The 24,367-nt window shown below is 44.5% G+C and overlaps 1 protein-coding gene across 5 annotated transcripts in view; it reads right to left on the bottom strand.

Moving 5' to 3' along the window:
• Window positions 1-24,367, bottom strand: part of FHOD3 (formin homology 2 domain containing 3) — a 498,310-nt gene that overhangs the window by 394,357 nt on the left and 79,586 nt on the right. For all 5 annotated transcript variants that reach the window (XM_055233750.2, XM_055233761.2, XM_055233789.2 and 2 more), the window contains exon 3: window positions 15,850-15,914. In XM_055233750.2, coding sequence (XP_055089725.2) covers window positions 15,850-15,914 — 65 coding nt within the window. The remainder of the gene's footprint in view (window positions 1-15,849; window positions 15,915-24,367) is intronic.

The following is a 24,367-nucleotide window of genomic DNA, read 5'->3' on the forward strand; positions in this document are numbered from 1 at the left end:
CTGAGGCATGCAGGTAAGTCCTGCTACACAAAACTGCTTGGCTGCAAAGAAGGCAAGATGGACATGAACACAACTGGCACTAACCGTGGGCCAGACAGTCACAATGGGACTGGGCTGGCCCTCTGACTCCTAGGCCTTCTCATGGGACTGGGCTACAGTCCCAGGAACACATTTTACCCATTTTCTGTTTATGTCTGAAAAATAGCAGACCTGGGGAGGCCAGTGGGGGCTCCCGGTGTTTCTCTTTTCCTGTTTAGCTTGGGCCCTGTGTCTGCTTCAATTTAAGAATCAGGGCAATGTCAGAAAGACATGATAAGCTATAGAATCAGAAGCAGAGGAATGAGGAGTATAATTAGTAATTTATGAGCAAATACCTTGGAGAAAAACCACACCAAAAAGGCAAAAAGGCAAAGATTAAAGTAACACATTTTCAAAGACACACAAAAATGCTTCTTAAGTTTATATAGAGAGTTCTCCAATTTTTAAATAAACTGTGTCCCCAAAGTTCAGTTAGGGAAACTAAGGCTCAAGGCAGTTCCATGATTAGCTCCTAGAAACCCCAAATTCCTTCCTTAAGGCGCCTTTACCCTCCAACCTCTCCCCAAGAGAGGAATAGCCTCCACCCCTTCCTGTAATGGTCACACAGTCTCACTGGGAAGCAGGAGTAGACACATCACACCACTGGTGAAGCAAGGGGCAATGACAGCACACGGCAGCACTAGAAGCCCAGGGGACATCCAGAGCGGGTGGGCCGAGCCCTGCCAACGTGGGGTGGAGGAGCAGCGGAGAGATGAATGTGGGATGAAGTTTAGGTATCTAGCACACATTTCAACAACAGGTCTAGAACTCAGGGAAAGTGGGAAACTTCAAGCATGTAGCTGCTAGTTAGAATCACGAAAGTGGATGGAACTGCTTCATATATGTACTGCATTCACTTATGTGTCTATTTCCTTTAAAGCACTTAACATAATAGTTACACCCACAGGCACTGAATAAAGATTGATGTGTTATTTTGAGTCAGGAGGAAATCTGGGAACATCTCACATTACAGTAACATAAATGATAGTGATGCTTTCAAGCTAACCCACAAGAAATTGCTGGATTTTGACAGTAATAACAACAAAGCTCACATTAAGGAAAATCCTGCAGGGCTACCAGATGCCAGGTTCTTGACCTAAGACACCCTCATGGCTCAGCAGTCCTTTCCGCAGCTCACAAGGGAAGTGTGAGAGTCCCCCATTTTTGACAAAAGTGTCATGTCCCAAATCTAGCAACCTGATGATGCTAGCTCCATAATTAGAATGCTGCTTCTCCCTAACCCACCATCTCCCCTCAAGCAGGACACCCCTGAGGAGGGAACCAACACCTTCTGCCCATAGTCTGGGCCCCTGACTGAGCAAGACCTCACTCAGGACACAGTCCAGGGCACTTGCCTTTTTTGGGGTGGGGAGGGTATTTTTCGCTCCTAAGCCATTTGTTTAAGAAAGAAAAACAGATACCGCAAAGGAAGGTTGCCTTAACAACTTCTATATTTTGAATATTTAATCTTAGATTCTAGGTACGCAACATCATTTGGAGGTAACATCAGAAGTTCTACCCACAAGGACCAGGTCAGTGGTCTCTTGCCTGGCCCATGAATGGGGTGCTGCACTCAGAACCCCACCTTCTCCAATCCCCCCAAGCTAGACCCCACAGCCTGGAGGCCCTGTGAGTCCTGATGAAGGCCAGGCCTCAAGTAAGACCCCAGAAAGGACTAGAACCTCAAACCTTGGGGACAGCCGAGGGGAGGTAGGGCCACACCAAGAACTTGCAGCCCAGCTGCCCTCTGAGTATTGCCACCACAGCAGTGCTGCCCTCCAGGAGCCTGGCGCGGGCTGTTCCAGGCAATTTGTGCACCATCTCAATGCACACACCCACACTGATCCCACTCTTCAAGATTCCACTGTCTTCCAAGACAAGCCATGCCACAGCACACACAGGTAACTCACACTGGCCTGGGCAATTCCAAGCCAAGACAGCTCCATGGGACTCCTTTCAGTGTCTCTAACGGGCACGGAAATTGCTCATTGTTTTATGGCTTTCTGCTAAGTGATGCGTGGCACTTTATTTCTTCCCACTTTATTTCTGAGGCCCCTGAGCCACTACCTGGTAAAGAGAAGTGCCCGGTCAGCCCACCCCTGGCCACCCACATCACCCTTGCCAACCCCAGCACCCATGCCCATGTGCCCAGGATACCCTGAGCCACCCATCAATGCAGGGAGATGAGGCAGAGGACGGACAGCTTCTAAGGTACCCCAGGCCAAACAAGTCATAAAAAACTGTCCAGATACTGGGTCATCTGAGAAATGTATTGCCATATGTATAGTGAAAGTTTGCCATCACTAGCATGTTTCTTGTTGGAAAGACAAACATATGGATTGTATTTTTGGTGCAATTTGAGTAGCTTATTAATTTGGACATTTTGTGAATATCAACTCATACAGAACATTTGGACTACTTTTTATAATGCTTAGAGCATAATGTTTCAACTTTAAAGTTATTATAGATATAACTAAGCACTTGGTGTCATGTTGTAGTGTTTTAATTCCTTTTCATGCGTTTGACTGCCTGGTCATGTGCACTCAGGAGCTTCCTCCTCCATGCCAACAGCCCCTTCCATCAGGAGAACACAATCCAGGAACACACCAGGATGGTGGGAAGTTGCCTTCATGGTCACAAAACCTACTTCACTTCCATGAAGATGAGAGCTTTTCAGTAAACATGCTGACCGTTCAGTGCTTGCCAAAACTGCAACATTCTAAAATGTATCAAAAACAGGATAACTGGAGGCCAAGCGCAGTGGCTCACGCCTGTAATCCCAGCACTTTGGGAGGCCGAGGCAGGCGGATCACCTGAGGCCAGGAGTTTGAGACCAGTCTAGCCCAGTCAGTATGGTGAAACCATCTCTATGAAAAATATGAAAATTAGCCAGGCATGGTGGTGGGCGCCTATAATCCCAGCTACTCACAAGGCTGAGTCAGGAGAATCACTCGAACCTGGGAGGTGGAGGTTACAGTGAACCAAGATCTCACCACCACACTCCAGCCTGGGCAACAGAGCAAGACTCTGTCTTAAGAAAAAACAAAAAAACAAAACAGGATAATTGAAGAGAACCATAAAAACAACCCCAGTGCCGGCAGCTAAGCAGGAACTATGGGATCAGGATCACCCTCAGGCCTTAGGTTGGCCAACTCCATTTTGTAAGAATGAATAAAATTTTAATAGAAATTTATTGACCTACAGTTTCAAATCTGTCGGCTGCTCAAAAAAGGATAGTAGCTAAAACACATTTTAAACACATTAATTGGGCGTTACTTGGTTTTCATATTTAAGCGTTCCACAGTGTATTTCCCCAGTTTAATAGTTAATACAATTCTGTGATCCAGTTCTGGTTATGGAAGATAGGCTCCTTCAAGAATTGGAGGCAAGATATACGTTTCAGTCCAGATCAGCTCTGATTCTACTAATAGATCAGACACTCTAAAGTCACATTCCTTTAGAGGAACTGGACAATCAAATTTTGATTTTGTTCTAATGGTTTGTAAGGCAACAAAACACAAAACCTTATGGTGGTGGTGGTGGTGGTGGTGGTATCTGCCACCACTTGCCAAGGGCTTAAGCCTGGACCTGCACACTATCTCCTTGAGCATTTGCATCATCACCAGGAGGGAGGCACTAGGTCCCCTGTTCTCACTATTACAAATAACAAACAGGACTCCAAGGGGTGGGTAACTTGCTCATGGACACGCAGACGCAGGTCTACAATTTGAACCCAGTTTGTCTGATTCTAAAACACATATTAGCTTATTCTGCCCATTGTTTGAGCACACAAATCAATACTCAATATATGACTTTATTTTTAAAAATTGGATCTAGCACCAATGACATATTTCTTTAATCCTCATTTTTTTTTTTTTTTTTTTTTGAGACGCAGTTTTCCTCTTGTTGCCTAGGCTGGAGTGCAATGGCATAATATTGACTCACTGCAACCTCTGCCTCCTGGTTCAAGTGATTCTCTTTCTTTGGCCTCCCAAGTAGCTGGGATTACAGGCATCCACCACCATGCTCCACTAATTTCGTGTGAGGTTTTTTTTTTGTTTGTTTGTTTGTTTTTGAGATGGAGTCTCACTCTGTCGCCCAGGCTGGAGTTTAGTGGCATGATCTCAGCTCACTGGAAGCTCCGCCTCCTGGGTTCATGCCATTCTCCTGCCTCAGCCTCCTGAGTAGCTGGCACTACAGGCGCCCACCACCACGCCCGGCTAATTTTTTCTATTTTTAGTAGAGATGGGCTTTCACCATGTTAGCCAGGATGGTCTTGATCTCCTGACCTCCCAAAGTGCTGGGGTTACAGGTGTGAGCCACCACACCCGGCCTAATCCTCACAATTTTTAAAGGTGATATTATCATCCCCTTTTGATAAATGAGGACACTGAAGTCAGAGCAGTGAGGTCACTTTTCCAAGGTCACACTGCTTCTCAGGGGCAGGTCTGATTCTAGAGCCTGAGTTCTCTCATCAGCCCAGACCTGTGCTATAGCGTCAAGGGTTCAGATACCTGGAGCACAGTAAGTGCTCCAGAGCAGCTAGTGTTACTGGAGGTACCAGAGCACAGAGGTTGAACACAACACCCTGCAGTCAGGCAAACAGACATGGGTGCAAATCTCAGCTCTGTCATATGCTCCTCATGGGACCTTGGCCAAGTGATTAGACCACTGCGTACCTCAGTTTTCTCCTCTATTAAGTGGGAACAGTAATTCTGATTCATAGGTTACTGTTTGGATTAAAGGAGATATACTTGTTGAGTGCTTTGCCCAGTGCCTGGTAGGAAGTATAAGCATTAAATGCTTAGTAGAAATTTCCCTTTCTGCTTTTATAAAAAGAAACTATTTTTAAAAGTACATTGCCCATCATAATAAAACAGAACTTTTCCATTTAACAATTAGACAGATGGGGATGTGAATCCGAGCTCTGCTGTTTAGCTCCGTGTCCCTGGGCAAGCTCCCAACCCTATTCGAATCTAGTTTTCTCCTCCTATAAAGTAAGGATAACGTATGTGTCAGGAAGATAAATGAAATCACCTCTCTTAAGCACTTTTCTCATAGCAGGTGCTCAATAACAGTAGCCAGTGGGGCCTGAACATAACTCAGCCGCAGCACAGCACCCTGAGAACTCCCCCAGCCTCAGATGTCGATGGCATGAGAGCACCGTGATTCAGGACAGAGCCAACTCTGCTTTCAGACAGACTCCTCAGACCGAAATTCCCACGCCCCTTCCATCCATCCATTCCTAGGTGACATCCCAGGCCACACAAGTCTCCCACCCAGGAGGAAGCCTGCCCAAGAACAGAACACAGCAGGGCTGGAAGGGCTGGTCAACGCTATCCCAGAACAGTGTGGAAACAGCCGCCTGCACAGGTCACCCACCCTGTTAATAATCAGGGCACTCCCGTGGAAGTGTGGCAGGCCAAGTCTCCCTGACAATCACACACACAGACAGACCTGCATGACAATCACACAGACAGGGCAGCATAGCACTCTAGTTACACAGACAGATTTCCACAGCACTGCCTTGACATTGAGCAAACAGTTAAACCTAGGGAAATCGGTGCCCAAACATCAAAGCTAGAAATGAAACATATGGTCAGTAGGAGCCTTGTATAGGCTTCTCCCTAACCTGGAGCAAGTCAAAATAATAGAGACAGTCTTACATTCCTAGACAGGACCCGTCTCGGGTTGACAGAATCTGAGACAAGTCAAGGTAACAGAGGCAGCTGTTTGAATAGATTCATTGGAAAGTCTGAGGCAGCTCTCCAGACCAAGCTGTAAAGGAGATAAGATAGAAACAATCACTCTGGTTCCACAGTAGACAGGCCTTGAGGGTACTGGAGCCCTTTTAATCAGACTTAGCAAGCATTTTTTGCCTCTGACCTTCTAGTTGAAACAAAATTAGTTACCAATAGACTTAGGCAAATGCTATACTGCACATGAGCACATAACCCCAACCTACATAAGGACTAAGAAAATTGTAACACTTCAAGTTGGTCTGGTGGAATTATCTCCAGCCTTCTCCCTGTATCCGGTTACAGCAATAAATTCCCTTCTTCCCTATTTTGTCTGCTTCTCGTTATTGGGCCTTGAAAAAACGCAGCTGGACCCAGCTTGGTTCCAGGAACAGAAGTGCTCTGGTGGGCAGTCACAGGAAGAGCCACAGTCCATCCCTAATGAAGAACCCACCTCTTCTTCATTTGCTCGTCGAAGTCTGCCATCAGCTTGTTACATTTGGGGACAACAGCATCCCACCCCATTCCCCAAAAGATGTGAAGCACACTGCAATGGAAAGGCCACAAAAGCTGTTCCATGGAGCAGTCTTGCATCAGGTCGCTATCTCAAACCACCACCATCTCACCTCCAACCTCCCGGAGACCTGGGCCCCACTACGATGGCTGGCACCACGGAGCACTGCCTGGCATGTGCACAGGCCACGAACACACACAGACAGTGTGATTCCAGGGTCACATAACACCACACAGAGCCTTCCTTGACATGCTCCTCAAAATGACAGTCTACTCACTGCCACAGTTTTTTAACTCTCTATTTACTCTCACATTCTTCCCACTCCTTTGAGGTGATCCCATGGCGTCATCTGTTAGCACATGGTACTTACAGCTACTGCCTTGTATTCTTCTTCCTGAGAACATGGCAAAGGAATCCATTTCTGAAGTAAACAAATCAAACCTAAGAAACACTGTCAGTACCTTGACTCTTTTAGCTTCTTTCTTTAACAACAAATAATTTGGGGTCTCCTTCTGAGGGTGAGACAGTATACTGCATCTGGCACAATAGGATCTACACCTTCACGTGCTCAAGAGCAAGTTGCCATCCTGCACAGAATCCAGACCTCACAGAGCTCAGACCAGGACCAAGGTACCAAACCCAGAACAGGGAGGACTCGCACCTTCACGTGCTCAAGAGCAAGCTGCCACCCCGCACAGAATCCAGACCTCACAGAGCTCAGACCAGGACCAAGGTACCAAACCCAGAACAGGGACTCGCAGCCTCTGCCTGGCACCCTCACCCTCCTCTCAGGCAGCTACTACAGCCAGCAGGGACAGAGTGCAGTTCTGATCAGGTGAGAGACCCCATTTCCAGGAACTTCCCAAAGTGAAGCCAGAACAAGAGACCAGTGTTCAGCTGATCAGAGTGGAAGCCTGGAAAGGATGTGGAAGCCCCAGCTCCATCTCCCAGGCATCTGCAGCCTGGCTCAGAAGGAATTTTAGCTGCATTCCCAAACATAGTCAGCTCTTTAAGGGTGAAGTCCATTTTTCTCAGCTGATTTACTCTCCTCTAAGGCAATCTGTGAACCACACTGGAACTCAGCCGGAATACCATCCTTTGAAGCCTGCTGAAACCTCACTTAGGCAAACGTTTCTAAAGACATTTATTTAGATGTTTTGGCAGCACTTCCCAGACTTCTCAAACCAGAAGGGCTGCATCGGTCTCAGCAATTACATCTGTAGAGAAGGGCTGAAGACGATTTCAATGGCCTGAAAAGAGGAGCATCAGGCCAGTGCAAAGAACCTGGCCAGGGAATCCAGAGACTCCAGCCCTAGTCCCATGGCATCCCGGCCCCGTGGCCATGAGGAAATGCCTTGCCATTGGGGGACCTCCTTTCTAAGCTCCTGCCGTGGCTCAGGAGGGGTGGCGAGGGCTCCTGAACCTGTGGGTGGGAAAGAACCAAGCTGCAAATGTGTCAGTGAATGGGGCTCATGTGACTTTTTTAAATGGCTGAGGTAGACAGGATTTCTTTTTTAGCTTTCTTGTGGAGTTTATCTCAAACTAATAATCTTTGTAGCATTTTACAACTTTTGAAGTACTCATGAATACATTATCTAAATTTAAGAGTGTTATTAAACTGACCACTGACTCTTGAAAGAAAGAGAGGAAAGGGAAGGGAAGGGAAGGGAAGGGAAGGGAAGGGAAGGGAAGGGGAAAGGGAAAGGGAAAGGGAAAGGGAAAAAGGGAGAGAGGAAAGGAGGCAGGGAGGGAAGAAAGGAAAGGGAGGGAGGGGAAGGAGGGGAGGAAGGGAGGGAGGGATGGAAGAAGGAAAGAAGGGAGGGAGGGAGGGAGGTGACTGAAGTATTGATTTATTGATTGGAAACATGGCTCTATTCCTTGCCCCAACGATTTCTCTACATCCAAGTAAGACAGTGCCTCTTCCTGCCCACACGCCCATAATCCAGTTACTGGGTTTATAGATAAGTCATGTTACTTCTGTGAACAATTAATAGAATCTGTTTCCTTTTTTTTCAATTATGCTAAAATAATGAGCAGAATGTTTTAACTTTTCTTCTTATTCTGTTGCTATTACTCCAGTATATGGGCTTGAGATGACAGCACTTGTAACAATTCTCCAATGCCTTTCTTTCCTCCTTTAAAGTAAACCTTGAACTGGTAGCAGTTTTGCTGAAATATGAATGTTTTCTACATGCTTTTTTCTGAGTTAAAATACTTCCCATTAGGTATTTCTAATACAACAGAAATGTTGAGATGTGAAAAATACATTGACATGCACCCACTCCTCAAAGAACTTTCTTCAGCAAGACATTTTTGAACCATCCATCCTCCTTTTCAACTCCCACACCCTCTGGATACCAAAATTTCTAGAAATAAGACAAAGCATTTTGTTTCCTGACATAAATTTTGATTGTCCAGTGCCAAAAATAAAGTTGTCTCTTCATGGGGACAGCCAAAGGCACTCAGAGCTGGTCACTAGAGCTCACACCACACCCCAGAAACAGGCCAGACCTGTGAGAGGAAAGTATTTATGCAGACACTCTAGTCAAAACCAGGGTGGTTTCCCTATCTGAAGTTGTTTTCTGGATATAACTGACATTTTGCTGGATAGGAACTTAGGAATCTAACTGCCAGCGCATGATTTAAACTTATCTGGTAACACCTGCTACAGGCGTCCCTATCAATGGGACTTCATTCTCCATTATCAGTTTTGTTTGCCAGATTTTCATGTTCCTTGTTAAGTGACCAACCAGGATATAAACAATTACATGGACACTGAAGAGTAAACACACTGATAATGGCTCCACGGCAATGCTCAAATTCCATTATCCAACACCTCGAGATCCCTAGAGGTGAAAGGTAACCAAGTCCTAAAGAAGCAATAAATAATTTAAGTAAAATGGAGAAAAGGCCAAATACAAATATGAAATGAAGCTGTCGTAAGAGACCCTGAGATATCTGCTTTCTTTCCTGCGATTCAATTCACATTGTTCCTGTCCATTTTCTCTCTCTTGGTGCCTCATAATTCCCAGAGCTGACCTGAGCTTCCAGCCCTATCCAGAAGGTTCCACGCTACCTCTCTCTCACAAGTGTGTGTCTCCTCTTTATTCATCCTCTGTATTTCTGTTTATCTGCATGTCTGTAGATGGTAAAGCCAGTCTTTAAATTCATTCTTTAGTTGCTCTTTCCATTTTGGTGAGAAATCAATCCCGAGTTATATATCATATGAATATAACGTGGAAAGACGTGTGACAGAACTGAATGGTTCCCAGTATTTAAGGACTAGACTTGGCCAGACACAGTGGCTCATGCCTGTAATCCCAGCACTTTGGGAGACCGAGGTGGGCAGATCACCTGAGGTGGGCAGATCACCTGAGGTCAGGAATTCAAGACCAGCCTGGCCAACATGGTGAAACCCTGTCTCTATAAAAATACAAAAAAATAGCTGGGCGTGGTGGTGCATGCCTGTAGTTCCAGCTACTCAGGAGGCTGAGGCAGGAGAATCGCTTGAACCCGGGAAGGCAGAGGTTGCAGTGAGCTGAGATCACACCACTGCACTCCAGCATGGGCAACATGAGCAAAACTTTGTCTAAAAACAAAAACAAAAAAAACTACACTCTCATGTATGTTAATAAACCTTAAAGTATGTTTTACATCCTTCCCATCTCTCTTTTTTTTTTTTTTTTTTTTTTGTGGCAGAGGGGGCTGGGGAGACAGGGGTTGGACACACCTGTCAATTCCAGTCTGATGGAAGGCCCCTTAGAGGCAGCTACCCACACAGAGTGCAGAGGCTGACAGGCTGACCTGCCTAAGAAATCTCCCTCAGCCAAGACCTAAGGGCCTTCTAGACACATGCACGCCATGGGGTCTGTCTCCTGGGAGCTGTGACAGATTAATGGGAAACAGATGATGGGAGGTTCTTATCTGATTAACCCACAGAGCTCATTTTTACCTAGAAAACAGAACCACAGGCAGAAACAGGTCACAGACTTGGGGTGTAAAGGAGAGGAGGTTTTTTATTTTTCTTTTTAAAGGACGAAGCACTGGGAGTCTCCTGCTGCAAGGAGAGACTCAGTGTCAAACCCATCTCATGCTGAGGCTGCAGTTGGCCACTCAGGAGACTTTGCAACAAGATGAACATCTTTGGAAGAATGAGAGATGGTTTCCAGGGCTTCTGGAGAATCAGAGGATCCTGGCATCAAAGAACAGAAAATAGGAAGTGTGATGACTCAATGCACCTGTTGCCACCAGGGAGGAGCACAGCAAGGACACTGTGAGCTTAGCCACCATGATGTCCAGGGACGGGGCAAAGAGGGTGTACCACCCGCAGCTCCAAATCTAAGCTGCATGGTAGATGCAGGACAGGAGCAGAAGCAGCTTCTTGTGGAATGCAGGACAGAGCCAGCCAGAAGCCCAGGTCTAGGACCTGAAGTCAATGAAAGCAGGGCAGGTGGGCTAAGAGGGGAACAGATGGCCAGGGGATGGGATGGGGGTGTCTCCCAGTCAGGCAGCAGCCAGCTCCCTTTCTGCAGCATACAGTGGACATGTGGGGAGTCTGCCATGGAGTAGACCACAGAGCGCCAGCTGCATCTGTGTGGATCCTACAGCAAGCACCCAGAGGGGCCAGGTGCCCGAGCACACACACATCACCATTTAGGCCTCATGTCTCTCAGCACACAGTGCTCCATGGGCCTCATCTTTACTAGCTTGCACAGAAACAGCACCCAGGTGCTGTCAGAACAAGAGTGTCAAAAAGACAATTTGCTGTTTCCCATAGGAAACCTCTAGTTTTTATGGAAATTCCAAACTGACACAGAGCCAAGAAGCAGTAAGGACCACATGGGAATCCAGCTAATTTTCCAAAGGCTACCCTAGGGGCAAGTGAAATATCAGAAAAGGAAGCTAGAGGGGGCCTCCCCACAAGCCAGGAGGGCTCAGCCATGAGAAACCAGCTCAGATTGTTTAGAGGGAAAGACACCCAGAGGTGGAGGAAGGTGGTACCCGGCCTGGTCAGAAAACACAGTGAAGTGGGGGAGAAGCCACGCTCAGATTCACAGGCTGAAGAAGAAGGGCAGAACCTGGAAAGGGACTGGGAAGAAAGGAGAGGGGGCAGTGGTTGGGGGTGATGAATTACAGGTCCATTCCCCACCCTTTGAATACAGAAGCCCAGGGACCCCTATACTGTAGCTACAGGAGGCCAAGCACTGGGCAAAACCTGCACCTCACCTGAGCTGCCACCCCATGGCACACATATGTACACCACCTCCATCACCACCAATGGAAGCGGGTACCGATGCAAGATCCTTTCCCATTAAGACTGCACACAGCCTCAGGACCTTGCTCAACACAGCGCCCCAGGGAGCCAATGCTCCTAATTCTGCTGGCTGTGAGATGAATCTCCTTTGCTACTCTTGCACTACCAGGTTCTTTTTGAGGAAATGATGCACTGTTTATAATTCATCTCTTTGCTATAACAATATAGTGCAAAGCACGTGGCTGCATGATAGGGCCTGCAAGAGAAAAATGCCTTGCAAATTATACACTGATGGCTTTTGCTGTTGATGTTTCTGTTGCTGGAAACTGGCATTAATGGATGAAGTGGCCTTCTCTCATATCATTTTCTTGCCTTTAAAAGTTGTCTTTGTCCCTGTGACTTGACCATCTGAGTAATCAGATGCATCTTATGCAGAGATCAGTCGCTTCAGCCCCCTTGACAGCCTCTGCCTGACTCATCTCTGTCCCTCACAGGCAGACCTCATCATCTCATAGGATTCTGAAATGCCTCTAAAGGCCCTTGTGCCAAGGTTCTTTCACACCTGCAAGCATAAATGATATTTTGGAATCTTCACCCAAATTTTACACTTTTGTTTAACTCAATATTGGAAACTTGAAAGGACAGGCCTCCTGGAACCCAGAGAATCAATCACCAGGGTTTTACTTTCTTAATGGGAAGACAGAATCTGCTTCAGAAAATTGAAGCCCAGGGGTTTTTAGCCCAACAAAATGCCTTCAAAGCCAGCCAGTAAAAAACACTCACATATTAACTTTAGGGTCCTAACGACTTCAAACCTTATTTTTTTTAGATCCTAGATTTCATTCCTTACCCCACAATTCTTTAGTTCCTTTCTCTTCATGATGAGATTTAGTTATCAGAGCCAGTTGGCCCTCAGAACATTTTTCTGGTGTCTGGAAATAGGATCACTTTTCAGGGACCAAAAAATTTATTTTCCCTAGCTAACCTCATAAAACGCAGACTTCTCATGTCTATCATACATCTTAATTCTTATCTGTAAGTGTATGCCCATGATATGACCAGCAAAATTTTCATTTCTTTGAAAGATCGAAGCTAGATTAAGAAGGCAAGTGCAGCGTTCGCTGCAATATCAAGTGGTCGTACCAAAAATGTACAAAGAAAAATTACAGTGGAGGTAAGCACAGAGGTACAAAAGTTTGAGGCCTCTCTCTATACCAAAATCTCATTCCAATCTCCTGCCAAATGCTTCAGAGCCACTACACTATCAGAAAAGACCTGCTTCAGCTGCTAGCTGTAACCATCGAAGCAGAGCCCCTGTGCCTTCATTTTTCATGAGGGTTGCTGGGCTGCTAACCATAAAGGCTCACCCACCCCACTCTCATCTCAATGGGTGCCGGGTTCCAAAGTTAACACTAGCGAATTCCAAAAGCATGTCACCTCCAACTCATTAACATGTAGTCCTGGATTCTAAACATTCCTCTACTTAATAAAAACAGGAATGAAGGAGAAGAGAATGTAGGGTGAGGAAAGCATTATTTTTGAGACATTTACTTGATAGCATTTTTAGCCCAGGAGACAAACCCTGGTCCTGGATCCTTCCAGTCCAATCGTGGGTGGAAGGAACGTCTTCAGGGGAGTTGCATGTGGTGCGAGGCTGAGACAGCAGCCACTGTGCCCTATGCCTGTAGTATTAATATTTCAACTATTTCTTCTGTGATAAAGAGGGAAATAACCTTGAGAAGAAACAAAGACTAAAACAACTGATGTGAAAAGGTTTATTTTCTCCTTGTCATATTTCCGATTGTCATTTTGACTCAAAATTGTTCCAAGTATTGTTTTCTTTATCCCTAAGAAATCTCATCTAACATTGCCATTCAGAAAGGGAAAGAATATGTCACAATAGGGGAAGGTACTTCATGAACATGATTGCACACATTCCATTTTCTATACATAACCAAAGGATAATATTTAGTGCTAATAAATCTATTCCAGATCTTGCTAATAGTAGGAAATGGAATTTAAAAAAAGGCTTTTAATACAAAGGAAAAACTTTTCCTTTTTATACAGCCAAATCCTCTCATCTGACATAATCAGGCCTGAGGCAATTAATGGTAAAAGCTGATTAAAGCAGAAAATCCTTTTGAAAACAATACATAAAAAAATACATAAACATAAACAAGGCCTTAAAACATTTTGAACTCGAGGCTATTGTGGCAAAACATGCCGGTCTACCTGTGATGAGGCACAAATAGTTCTCTGAATAAGGATCTACCCATTGGAATTTCACGTAGACCTTCTTTTACAACTCACTCCAATAACAAGGTCTGATTTCCAGTCTAGTTTCTTTGAAGTCCAGCAGAGCTGAAGATGCTTATCAAGAGTAGAATTCTCTTAGATTTGTATAATATTCCCCCTCACCTTTTATAGTTATCATAACACATTTACATTGACAGAAATGCTTCTGTAGTGACTAATTTTGAGTCTTTTCCAAAATTGTGAACTTTCAAAGAAGCAGTGACCTTTATGTAGTCATATTTAATTAGTTTATGAAATATTTGGTACTATTTCATTAAATTACATAATTCTGATAACCAGTGCAATTGGCATAAAGAGGTTTGTGAGCAAGCACACTGACTCCATAAGCCCCAGGTCAATCCCTAGAGCAGGGAGCATGTGTGTCCTGGTTGAGTGTGGGCTTGAGGGGCTGTCGGTGCTCAGCATGCCACAGGATAAGATGTCACACATCTGACATCTATCACATGGGATGATAGGATACAGAAGTTCATAAGACAAGTCGATAACACAGAAGTTGTTTTTAAAAAATCTTGTACCTGAAATATATGAGTACATACTGCAAAGGAGTGAGTTTCCTTAAAAGGAGTTAGCTCATTTGGATTTGGATTGAGCTCATTTTCATGCAAGTCTGCTTTCTGCCGCCTTACTATTCCTAGGAAAAAAATTCATATTCATGTCCCAAATTTCTCGTAGTTATCAACTGTGTTTCAACATTTAACTTCAACAGTGTTCAGTACATGTTATGTGCCTGGATTTGTTCTAGATCTGGGATGAGGGTAAGGGGGAAGTTTATCCAAAGTCGTGTCACAGACCTTTCCTTTAGATAGACATGATTTATACATATGAAATCACTGGGAAAACATGAAGCAGGTAATAAAAAAGCCACTGATTTAACATAAGTGCCCATATACATTGTACAGTTACTCAGTGCTACAAGCAGTTGAGAAGCAGAATAGTCAATGTTGGCTGGAGGTCCTACGGATTTTACTTTGTTTCCAACAGGATTACCAATCCTCCTGACACCCTAACCTTTCAGTCCCTGAAGTTTGAGTCACCTGCACAATTATTCTCTAGCTGCAGAGTGAGACAAAGGTTGTTACTCAAGACACTTGCAACCTCACCACCCTCCACACCAAATGAAGTGAAATCACACGGATTTCCCTCCATCTCCAGCCCTGGGTCTCCCCATCTCTAGGTCTCCAATAGGGAAGCAGAGTGAAGGGGGGACCGGAAATAATTTCCTTCACTCCACCCATGAATGTTTTGGGTATAGACTAGGACTCAACAGGATGATCTATGCTCTTTTGATTAGAGGATTAAATGAAGACCATACCATACATTAAACAAAAGCAAAATTACTCAAATACTAAGAACTTCTAGGGATAAAGTGAAATTTAGTTCCCTTTTTTTTTTTCCTTCTTATGACATTATATTCTTGCCGCAACTTGGCCCATTACCAGGAGGAAACTGGGCCTCCCGCAGCAAGCCATTCTGAACCACAAATACGTTTGCTCGCTTGAGAGCATCTTGCCCTGTATCCACATGTACCCTCATCCTGCACTGACCCAAGATTTTCCTTTTAGTCACCTGATAACAGCCTGGAGCCCCAGACTCCACTTGCCCACAGGCACACCTCACAGAGCCACCAGGAGGCACGTGAAGATCAGGTCAATGCGCTAGAGGCTTACAATGGCACAGTCCCCAGAAGAACCTCATCTCCCCCAGCACTGCCAAAAGGCACCTCACCAGCAAGCTGTCTTACCTCAAGCTCCAGTCACTAACCAAACAGCAGAGGAAGCTGGAATGAAACAGGCGTTCAAAAATCATTGCTGGAAATTGTTTCACTAAAACTCTAAGAATTCATGATAGGGGCTAGTGCAAACAGATAGCATAACAGTGAATCTTTATTTTATTCACGTAAGTCGCGTTATTCATCATACGTTTAGTTCCTGAGGGCAAGTGTCACTCACCGATGCAGGCATGGACCCTCACGGACAGCTGCGTCCTTAGGATGATGCTGTGCTTCTTGCCCCGCCTAACGAGACAGGAGACAAAACAGGGGCATCAGAGGAGTCAGCAGAGACACCTCACGTGCTGTCAATCCACGTGAAGGTTCTGACATACCCACTTAAGTGGGGATCCAGAGAAGCAGAGACCCACACTGAACAAGAATCTATCCTGAAATAATGTTGACATCACAGGACTTTCACAAAAATAAAATAAAGAAGTCTGACTTTGTTGGTTTGGCACACGCATCTCACTGCCAAGCTCCATGGACTCATTCCATCCACAGAGTCTGCACGTAGTCATCCTTGACCATGTTGGGAAAATTTTAAAATCTGTGTCCATGAAGTGAAATTCCTGGAATGTAACAGCACAAATCTGCTTGATCATTCTCATGGCTATTTTTACCTTTTTGTGGGGGGTGGGGGCAGATACAGGAAAAGGGAACACATCATGGGGTAATCATAACTGCTTTATTGTGTATCAATTCAAGACTGTGTTGGCTTTTCCCTTGTACTTTTACAGGTAAATGGGAATCTACAAAAGAAGGCTTAACAGACTACTTATTATCAGAAATGCCAATTTACACCACACCCCATCTCACCTCTGCTTCCTTCTCACTGCATTTCTCATGAGGAAGAAAAAGGGCAGACCTCCCCAGTTCCACTCCCACTAGGGCCCTTCTCCTGCTTTATGCAGAGAGGAAACAAAACACAGAGCAGTTGGTAGAAGGAGATAAAGGGGAGAAAACATGAGTCCTGGCTACCCAACAGGAACAAAGGCTTTGAGGTTTGGAGAAAAGGGGAAGGCAGTGGACAAAGGAAAAGCAGAGCCAGCCAACAGCATGGCAGCAGGTAGTGTGGCAGGGCTCTTGGAAACGGGATTCCCTGTCCATCCTCACCTCTCCCCATCAGGGCTTAATGTATAACAGAATCTGGCAGTGCTTTCCTGCCTCCTGGTATGTGGTTGTGTTGGAGAGAAGGGAACACAGATCTCACCAAGGCACGCTACTAATACTGTGATTATGAATTCACAGTAGTGACTACATCAATTACATTTTTTATTCTTCCGACCAGGTAAGAGACAGAAGTATGGTTTAAACAATGGTTTGTTGATTCTGATATTATTTGGTTGTGTCTCCACCCAAATATCATCTTGAATTGTAGCTCCCATAATCCCCACAAGTCATGGAAGGTAACTGAATCACGGGGGCATTCTTGTGACAGTGAATAAGTCTCATGAGATCTGATGGTTTGATAAAGGGCCGTTCCCCTGCACATGCTCTCTTGCCTGCCACCATGTAAGATGTGCCTTTGCTCTTCCTTCACCTTCCACCATAATTGTGAGGCCTCCCCAGCAATGAGGAACTGTGAGTCCATTAAACCTCTTTTTCTTTATAAATTACCCAGTCTCGAGTATATCTTTATTAGCAGCATAAGAACAGACTAATATAGATTCTTTTAAAGAAAAAAGGAAACCCAGCTGCCTAATTGCAAAGCATGCAGTAGCCTCCAGCTGAGCAGCTGCTTCAAGTAGAGTCTGCATTCAGAGTCCCCTCAAAATTCAATGAGCCCCTCCATTTTCCTTTGTTCATTTGTTTTATATTTTTTATATGCAAGCCATTAGTCTCAAGAAGCTTGCAGCCAATACACAATGTCTACAGAAGACAAGTTCAAGATTCCTGTAAACACAGATTTCCACAAAAACATATTCTCCACAAAAACATATTCTCCACAAAAAAACTCTCACTCTCAAAAATCCTGACATGAACACTCCTTCAACTCTTCCGACCAGACAAGAAGAAAGTTTTGATTTAAGTGCACTGAATTGAATTACAGACAGCTTTCTGTTTGACTTGCCAAGAAAGGTTTTCTGGGGTAGCGGGGACAGCAGCTAGGAGCAGAAAATCAGTGAACCCCTGCTGGGGGCCAGGCTCTAACTATTAGAAACAGTATATCCTAGTCTTCCAATCTCAAGGATTTTCTGTAGTTCGCATTACCAGCAGTTATAAGTCAATGGTAAATGTCAAATGAATAGCAGACAAAGAACATGCTACAGATGCCCAGAGAGAGAAAAAGCATGAGCTGGCCAGGGAAGACATTTCAGAATGCCCCAAGTTCTGGAGAATTTCAGAAAGAGTCCATTGGTTGCCCCTTCTTGTATCTTCAAACAACCGCAAAGTTGCACTTTGAGTGTGTGTTTCCCCACATAATTCTCTAGACCCACAGTGAGCGTGTAGGGTGGTCACTCTGGGATTCCAGGCCCCTCAATGAAAACTATGACTGCCAAGACCCAGCAAGCCCACCATCCTGGAGGGGTCATCTTTTCCGGATGCCGAGAAACCAGGCAATTAGTTTGTTAAGCTAAACCCTAATGGAAATTAAGAGCACATAGAAGAAAAAAAAAAGTCCTGTTTTTTTTTTTAGAAGTTTAATCACAATTCCTCTGCTTCAAAATTCTAGCTCCTACCTTATCTGCTGCTGTACACAAAATCCTATACATGAAGAAACCTGCATGGAACTGGGAACCAAGGATGGTGGAAGCAGGCTGAAGTGGGGAGGAGGCCCCAGATCCCAGGTTCAGAGAAAAAGAGGGAACCAGCTAAGGAAGAGGCAAGTGGGTGAAGAGTGTGGCCAGATTCAGCCAGGTTCACAGCAGGGCATCTGTGACCTCTCACCCTTCCCCACCCCTGCTTCCACCCACCTCTGATGTAGGTACTACTTCTGTGTCCATTTTGCAGATGAGGAAAACAAAGCTTGTAGAAATAGTGTAACTTGCATACAGGGCTGGTGGAAACAGAAGCAGGGTTGAAAGCACAGAATCTGACTCCACGATCACCTGCACCATCCTGCCTTTCACTGCACAATTGCCTCACTGTATAACCTTCTCTAAGGCTTACAAAGGATAAAAAGAGTCCCTGGTTTTTTAGGGAACTGGTGTAACCTCAGTACTAAAACCTAACCAAAAAGACACACTGAAAATCTAAGATGCAAAAATCTAAGAAAATATTGAGAAATCAAATTATGCAATATGTAAAAATAATACAACAGGACCACATAAGACTCATCCCTTAGAGTTCAAGAATTAGAGTCCAATATAATAGTTTTACATATATATATAACATATATATTATATATACACAGATACGTAAGTCTTCTTGACTTCTTAGGAAAACCTTATTTGGTCTTATTGTATTTTCACATATTGCTCTTTCTCTCTCTCTATATATATACACGTGTGTGTGTGTGTGTGTGTGTGTCTAAATAAAATAAAACAAAGGACATCCACCATAAGGTCCCTTTAAATTTGGTAGCTTCCCTCCACCACTATATTTTCTAATTAGTTAAAACTGACACATTGGAGAAAGTTTCACTTTTATGTATTTTTTTTACATATGGTCATTTCCCTGCTACCACTGATTCTAAAAATCTTTTTTCTAAGTCCTTTGGCTTCTTTTAGGGAAATAATCATATCTGTTTAAAGATAATCATTTTATCCCTGCCTTTCCAGTGAATACACCCTTTTCTTCTTTCATGGCTAAAACTTTCAAAGGAAAATTAAAGAATCATAGGCATACTCCCTTCCCCACTATGGGACACTATGTCAGTTTCGGTTCAGAAATAACAATAGTTGTTAACATTTATGGAATGCTTATCATGTGCCAGATGATGTTCTAAGTACTTTTTACACATTTAGTATTCAGAAAATTTCTGTGATGTAGTGATATGGTTAGGCTTTGTGTCCCCACCCAAATCTCATCTTGACTTGTAATCCCCAGGTGTGAGGGAGGGACCTGGTGGGAGGTGATTGGATCAGGGGGGTGGTTTCCCCCATGCTGTTCTTGTGATAGTGAGTGAGTTCTCATAAGATCTGATGGTTTCATAAGGGGCTCTTCCCACTTTGCTTTCTCACTCACTCTCACCTGCCACCATGTAAGATGTGCCTTTGCTTCTCCTTCACCTTCTGTCATGATTCTAAGTTTCCTGAGGCCTCCCCAGCCATGCAGAACTGTGAGTCAATTAAACCTCTTTCCTTTATAAATTACCCAGTCTCAGGTACATCTTTATAAGCAGTGTGAAAATGGACAAATACAGGTAGATAACATTATTGACATTCTAAAGATAAGGAAAATCAAGGCCCAGAAAAGTTAAGCAATGGAGCTGACGTCACACAGCTAGAAAGTGACAGAGCTCAGACTCAACCCAGGCAGTCTGACCCTAGAGTCAGTGCCCCTATCACCTCCGCAGAGCTGCCCCCCAAATGTGTGCTCCTCTCATTCACTCCCTCATTCTACTGGTGCCAATATCAGGGAGAAAAGGATGCTAAGCTGCTTACAGTGAATTCACATGGACAACCTCTCAGGATTTGTATCTTTAGACTATTATTTTCTGAACTCGTACACACGTATGAGATGTACGCTATGAGATGCACAAAGTATATGGAGCTTTAAGACAGGAATATAGAAATCCTACCTGCATTTCCAGCCTGCTAGCCTGCCCTGAAGATTTCAGATTTGCCAGTCCCCACAACTGCATGAACCAATTCCTTAAAAATAAATATTTCTAGATAGATAGATTACATAGATATGAGAGAGAGAGAATATGAAATGGTCCATTTTCACACTGCTCTAAAGAGCTGCCTGAGACTGGCTAATTTATAAGGAAAGAGGTTCAATTGACTCACAATTCCACATGGCTGGGGAGGCCTCAGGAAATTCACCATCATGGTGGAAGGTAAACGGAAAGAAGCACCTTCTTCACAAGGTGTCTGGGGAGAAAGCGGTGGGGAGGGATGGGGGGTGGACTGCCAAACACTTTTAAAGCCTAAGATCTCATGAGAATTCACTCACTATCATGAGAACATCATGGGGGAAACTACCCCCATGATTCAATCACCTCCTACCAGGTCCCTCCCTCCACACGTGACGATCACAATTTGAGACGAGGTTCGGTTGGGGACACAGAGCCAATCCATATCAGATAGATAGATATTCTCTTGGTTCTGTGTCTCTGGAGAACCCTAATACAAAATTTGATATCTGCCTTCATAGGGCTTCCACATTCCAAAGAGAGGCTGTCAGTATGTATTTACTGTAAGCACCTTAGCCATCCTTTTCTCCCTGACACCAGAATTCTGGGTTAGTTTTGCAGGTGCCACTCCTTTTGAGTCTGTGTTTTTGCAGCAAGATGAACTGGAATGCACCAAGTACCCAGAATCCAGTGACCCAGAAGGCAAGGCGGCTCAGCTTGACCTTAATCTCCCCAGGGAGACTCAGATTCCTTTCCTATCAGCACAGCCACTGCCAGGGAAACATCACCAGCTTCTGAACAGCCACTCTTTGGAGCAGGCAGCCACAACCAATGGGCTGCTCACAACCAAGGCCAAGGCCAAGGCTACCCAAGTGCCAAGGGGACTATCTAAAATAGATAAGCAACTCAAGGAAACCCCTATGGAGGCACACGCACCAGGGACACGACGGTACTACCGCTAAAAGAACTTTCTGAAACGTCCTGCCTTCTCAGAATGCACAGATTTCTGTTACGATAGTATCAGTGGCCTTGGGAAAAGTCTGGTTTAACCAACTAAGGCTCACAGAAACCTGTGTGTTTCAGTTCTGACCCTGTGTCTCAAGGGAGCCTTTTTATAAGGGTAACATATAAAGCCCTTTGTGACTGTAAGAACAAGTGCTTACATTATTTTATTGAGTGGTATAGAGCCAGAAGCTTGATGACTTTCTCTAGCAACCAACAGTGGAATCAATGCTCCCAAGTACTCCTCCACCAAAATTAGAAGAAATAAACTATAGTTTCAGTCAAGGATAGAAACAGATGTTTCACCATCTGGCAAAAGTAGGGACAAGGGCCCCCTCAACAGTTGTCCCAGGAATAAAAAGCTCTTAGTAAGCTTCTGGAGCTATGGGGCTCAACTGGCACTCCATCTCAGGGATAAAGAGATGGAGGAGGATTTGAACCAGTCATCAGCTAGTAAAAGGACTTGCTAAGATTAACTTGCCCAGAAGCTCAAAGTTTAAGCAAGAGAGGCAGTTACCACTACATTAATCTCTGGGTGTGTTCTGTTCTCCCCTGGCAGACTGTAGAGGTAGAAAAACATCGACTCTGAAGCCAGCTGTGTGATCTTGGACAAGTTACTTAACCTCTCTGAGCCTTGGCTTTATTGTCTGTAAAATAAGATGTCTACCTTCTCCTGAGGGTGTGAGAATTCAATCAATGCAAGTAACATGCTGTGGACATAGCTGGCATGTGATAAATGCTGAATAACGTTAGGTAATACCCTTGTTGATATTACTGTTCTTTCAGCCACTTCCTCTCCCTCGTTCCATTTGTCATAATGTCTGGATATTCTCTCACTTTATGTATGTCTCTCGCTTCATTTTTGTCTGTCTCTTTTCATTCCTCCCACCTCTCTCATCATTCCTTTTTCTCGTTCTCTCTTCACTGCCCATTCAAGAATCGACAATAATGCATTTGTTATTATTTGACACTTTTTCCTGTTCTTCATTAAAGTTCCAGTGATGTAGCATTTTAATTTTCTCAAGGCACTAATGTCTATGCCTCCTGTGTGTGCAACCCTGAGTGTGTCAGCCTCTGAGGAATGAGTCATCTACTTTAACTGGAAGGTGTGAGGAGTCCGAGACACACAGGGGATCCACGTGGAAGCACCCTGGGCAACACGTCCTATGACCAAAGTGTGAAGTTTGTGCACTTGGGGAAAAGGGACCTACCAAAACAGGTCACCTCTCTAGATACCTTCTCAGAGAGGCCAGTCTGGTTCTCTCATCTTCCAGTTTCCTTCACTCTTGCTTCAACAAGACATAAGGCAGATGGAATGAACTTTCTCAGTCAGCTTCTGCTCAGCTAGTGTCCTCTCATCACAGAAGCTGGAACTTCTCCCCACACCTAGCCCGGCCATCACCAGCTCAGTGTCTCTTTTCCATGGTCATTCCCTCACACGTTTTTTGTAAGCTTTAATGAGGTATAATTTAGGTACCATAAAACCCACCTGTTTTATGGATATAATTCACTGATTATTAGTATCTTCATAGAGTTGTACAGTCATTACAATCTAACTTTAACTTTTTCATCAATGCAAAAACAGCCCAAAACCCTCATACCCATCTGCAATCACTCTCTGTCCCCACACTCAGCAAGAGGCAACCACCAATCTACTCTGTCTCTCTAGAGATGTGTCTTTTCTGGCCATCTCATACAAATGAAATTAAACAGTACGTCACCTTTTGTGTCTGGCTTCTTTCACATGGCCTGATGTCTTCCAGGTCATCAGATACTGGACATATGATTTACAAACATTTTCTCCCATTCTGTGGCTTGTGTTTTCCCTTTACCAATTATGTCTTTTGGGGATGCAAAAGGCTTTAATTTTGATGAAGTTCAAACTATTTTATTTCTCTTGTCACTTGTGCTTTTGTCATATCTAAGACATGGAAAGCACACGTGGCAAGAACCATGACTCTGCCTAACCCAGTCATGGAGACTTGCTCCTGTTTTCCTCTGGGAGTTTCATTGTTTTGGCTCTTATATTTAGGACTATGGTCTGTTTTCAGTTCATCTTTGTGTCTGGTATGAGGTCCTTGACATCTTGATTAGCTCATTCTCTTGTCTTCCACCCTCACGTACCCTGTGATGGGACAGAGCCCTTGTTCAAGCTGTTCACGGATTTCAGCTCCTGGGAAATCCTGCTGGCTCCCTTCTCAGCCCCCAGTCTCTCCTCGCCAGCCTCTGCCCCCACCACCCTTCTGCTTTCTTCCCCTTCAGGACACCCTAAATCTCCTGCTCACCACTCCAAGCCTTGCCTTGCTCCTCCTCACAACTTGCCTTTGTGGTACAGTATCCTCAACTGCCCATTCTTTGAAATTCCTCTCTCCTTGCAGAGGCAGATGCTGCTGGTTACCCACTCAATTCCCATCTCCCTTTCTGCCTTATAATGGGAATCCAATTGTGTTTGGAGTGACAACGTATATTCCACAATGTGGCACTCTACGATGTGGCACAGTTCTCATCAGTGAACTACAGATGGAAGTCGCTGGTGGAGCTTCTGGAAAGCTCTTTAAAAGCAGTACACCCAGCCAGCACCAATACTGCTCTTCACTCTTCTCAACTAAGGCAGGGACCACTAGCTGTCACCTAATATTCATAGCGATAGGAGGAGGTTAGCTGGATACAGCCCACAATTCATACTGTGCCCTCGAGCCTCTGGCCAAAATCATATGAGTGAAAGCTATGTGCACCCAGAAATGGGTGTGTACTCCCTTCATCCCTTTCCTTCTTTCTAGGGGCTGAGATGCAGATGAGATGGTAAGAATGGAAGCAGCCACCTGGACCCAGAGATGGAATCCTTGTTGTCAGGATGCTATAGCTATTTTACATATCCAAAGAGGATTGCCTATATTTGGAATCTTATAAAAGAAAAAAACTTTTATTTAAACTGCCATATTGGGAGATTTCT

Source organism: Symphalangus syndactylus, chromosome 1, assembly GCF_028878055.3.
Source record: "Symphalangus syndactylus isolate Jambi chromosome 1, NHGRI_mSymSyn1-v2.1_pri, whole genome shotgun sequence".
Classification (NCBI taxonomy): Eukaryota; Metazoa; Chordata; class Mammalia; order Primates; family Hylobatidae; genus Symphalangus; species Symphalangus syndactylus.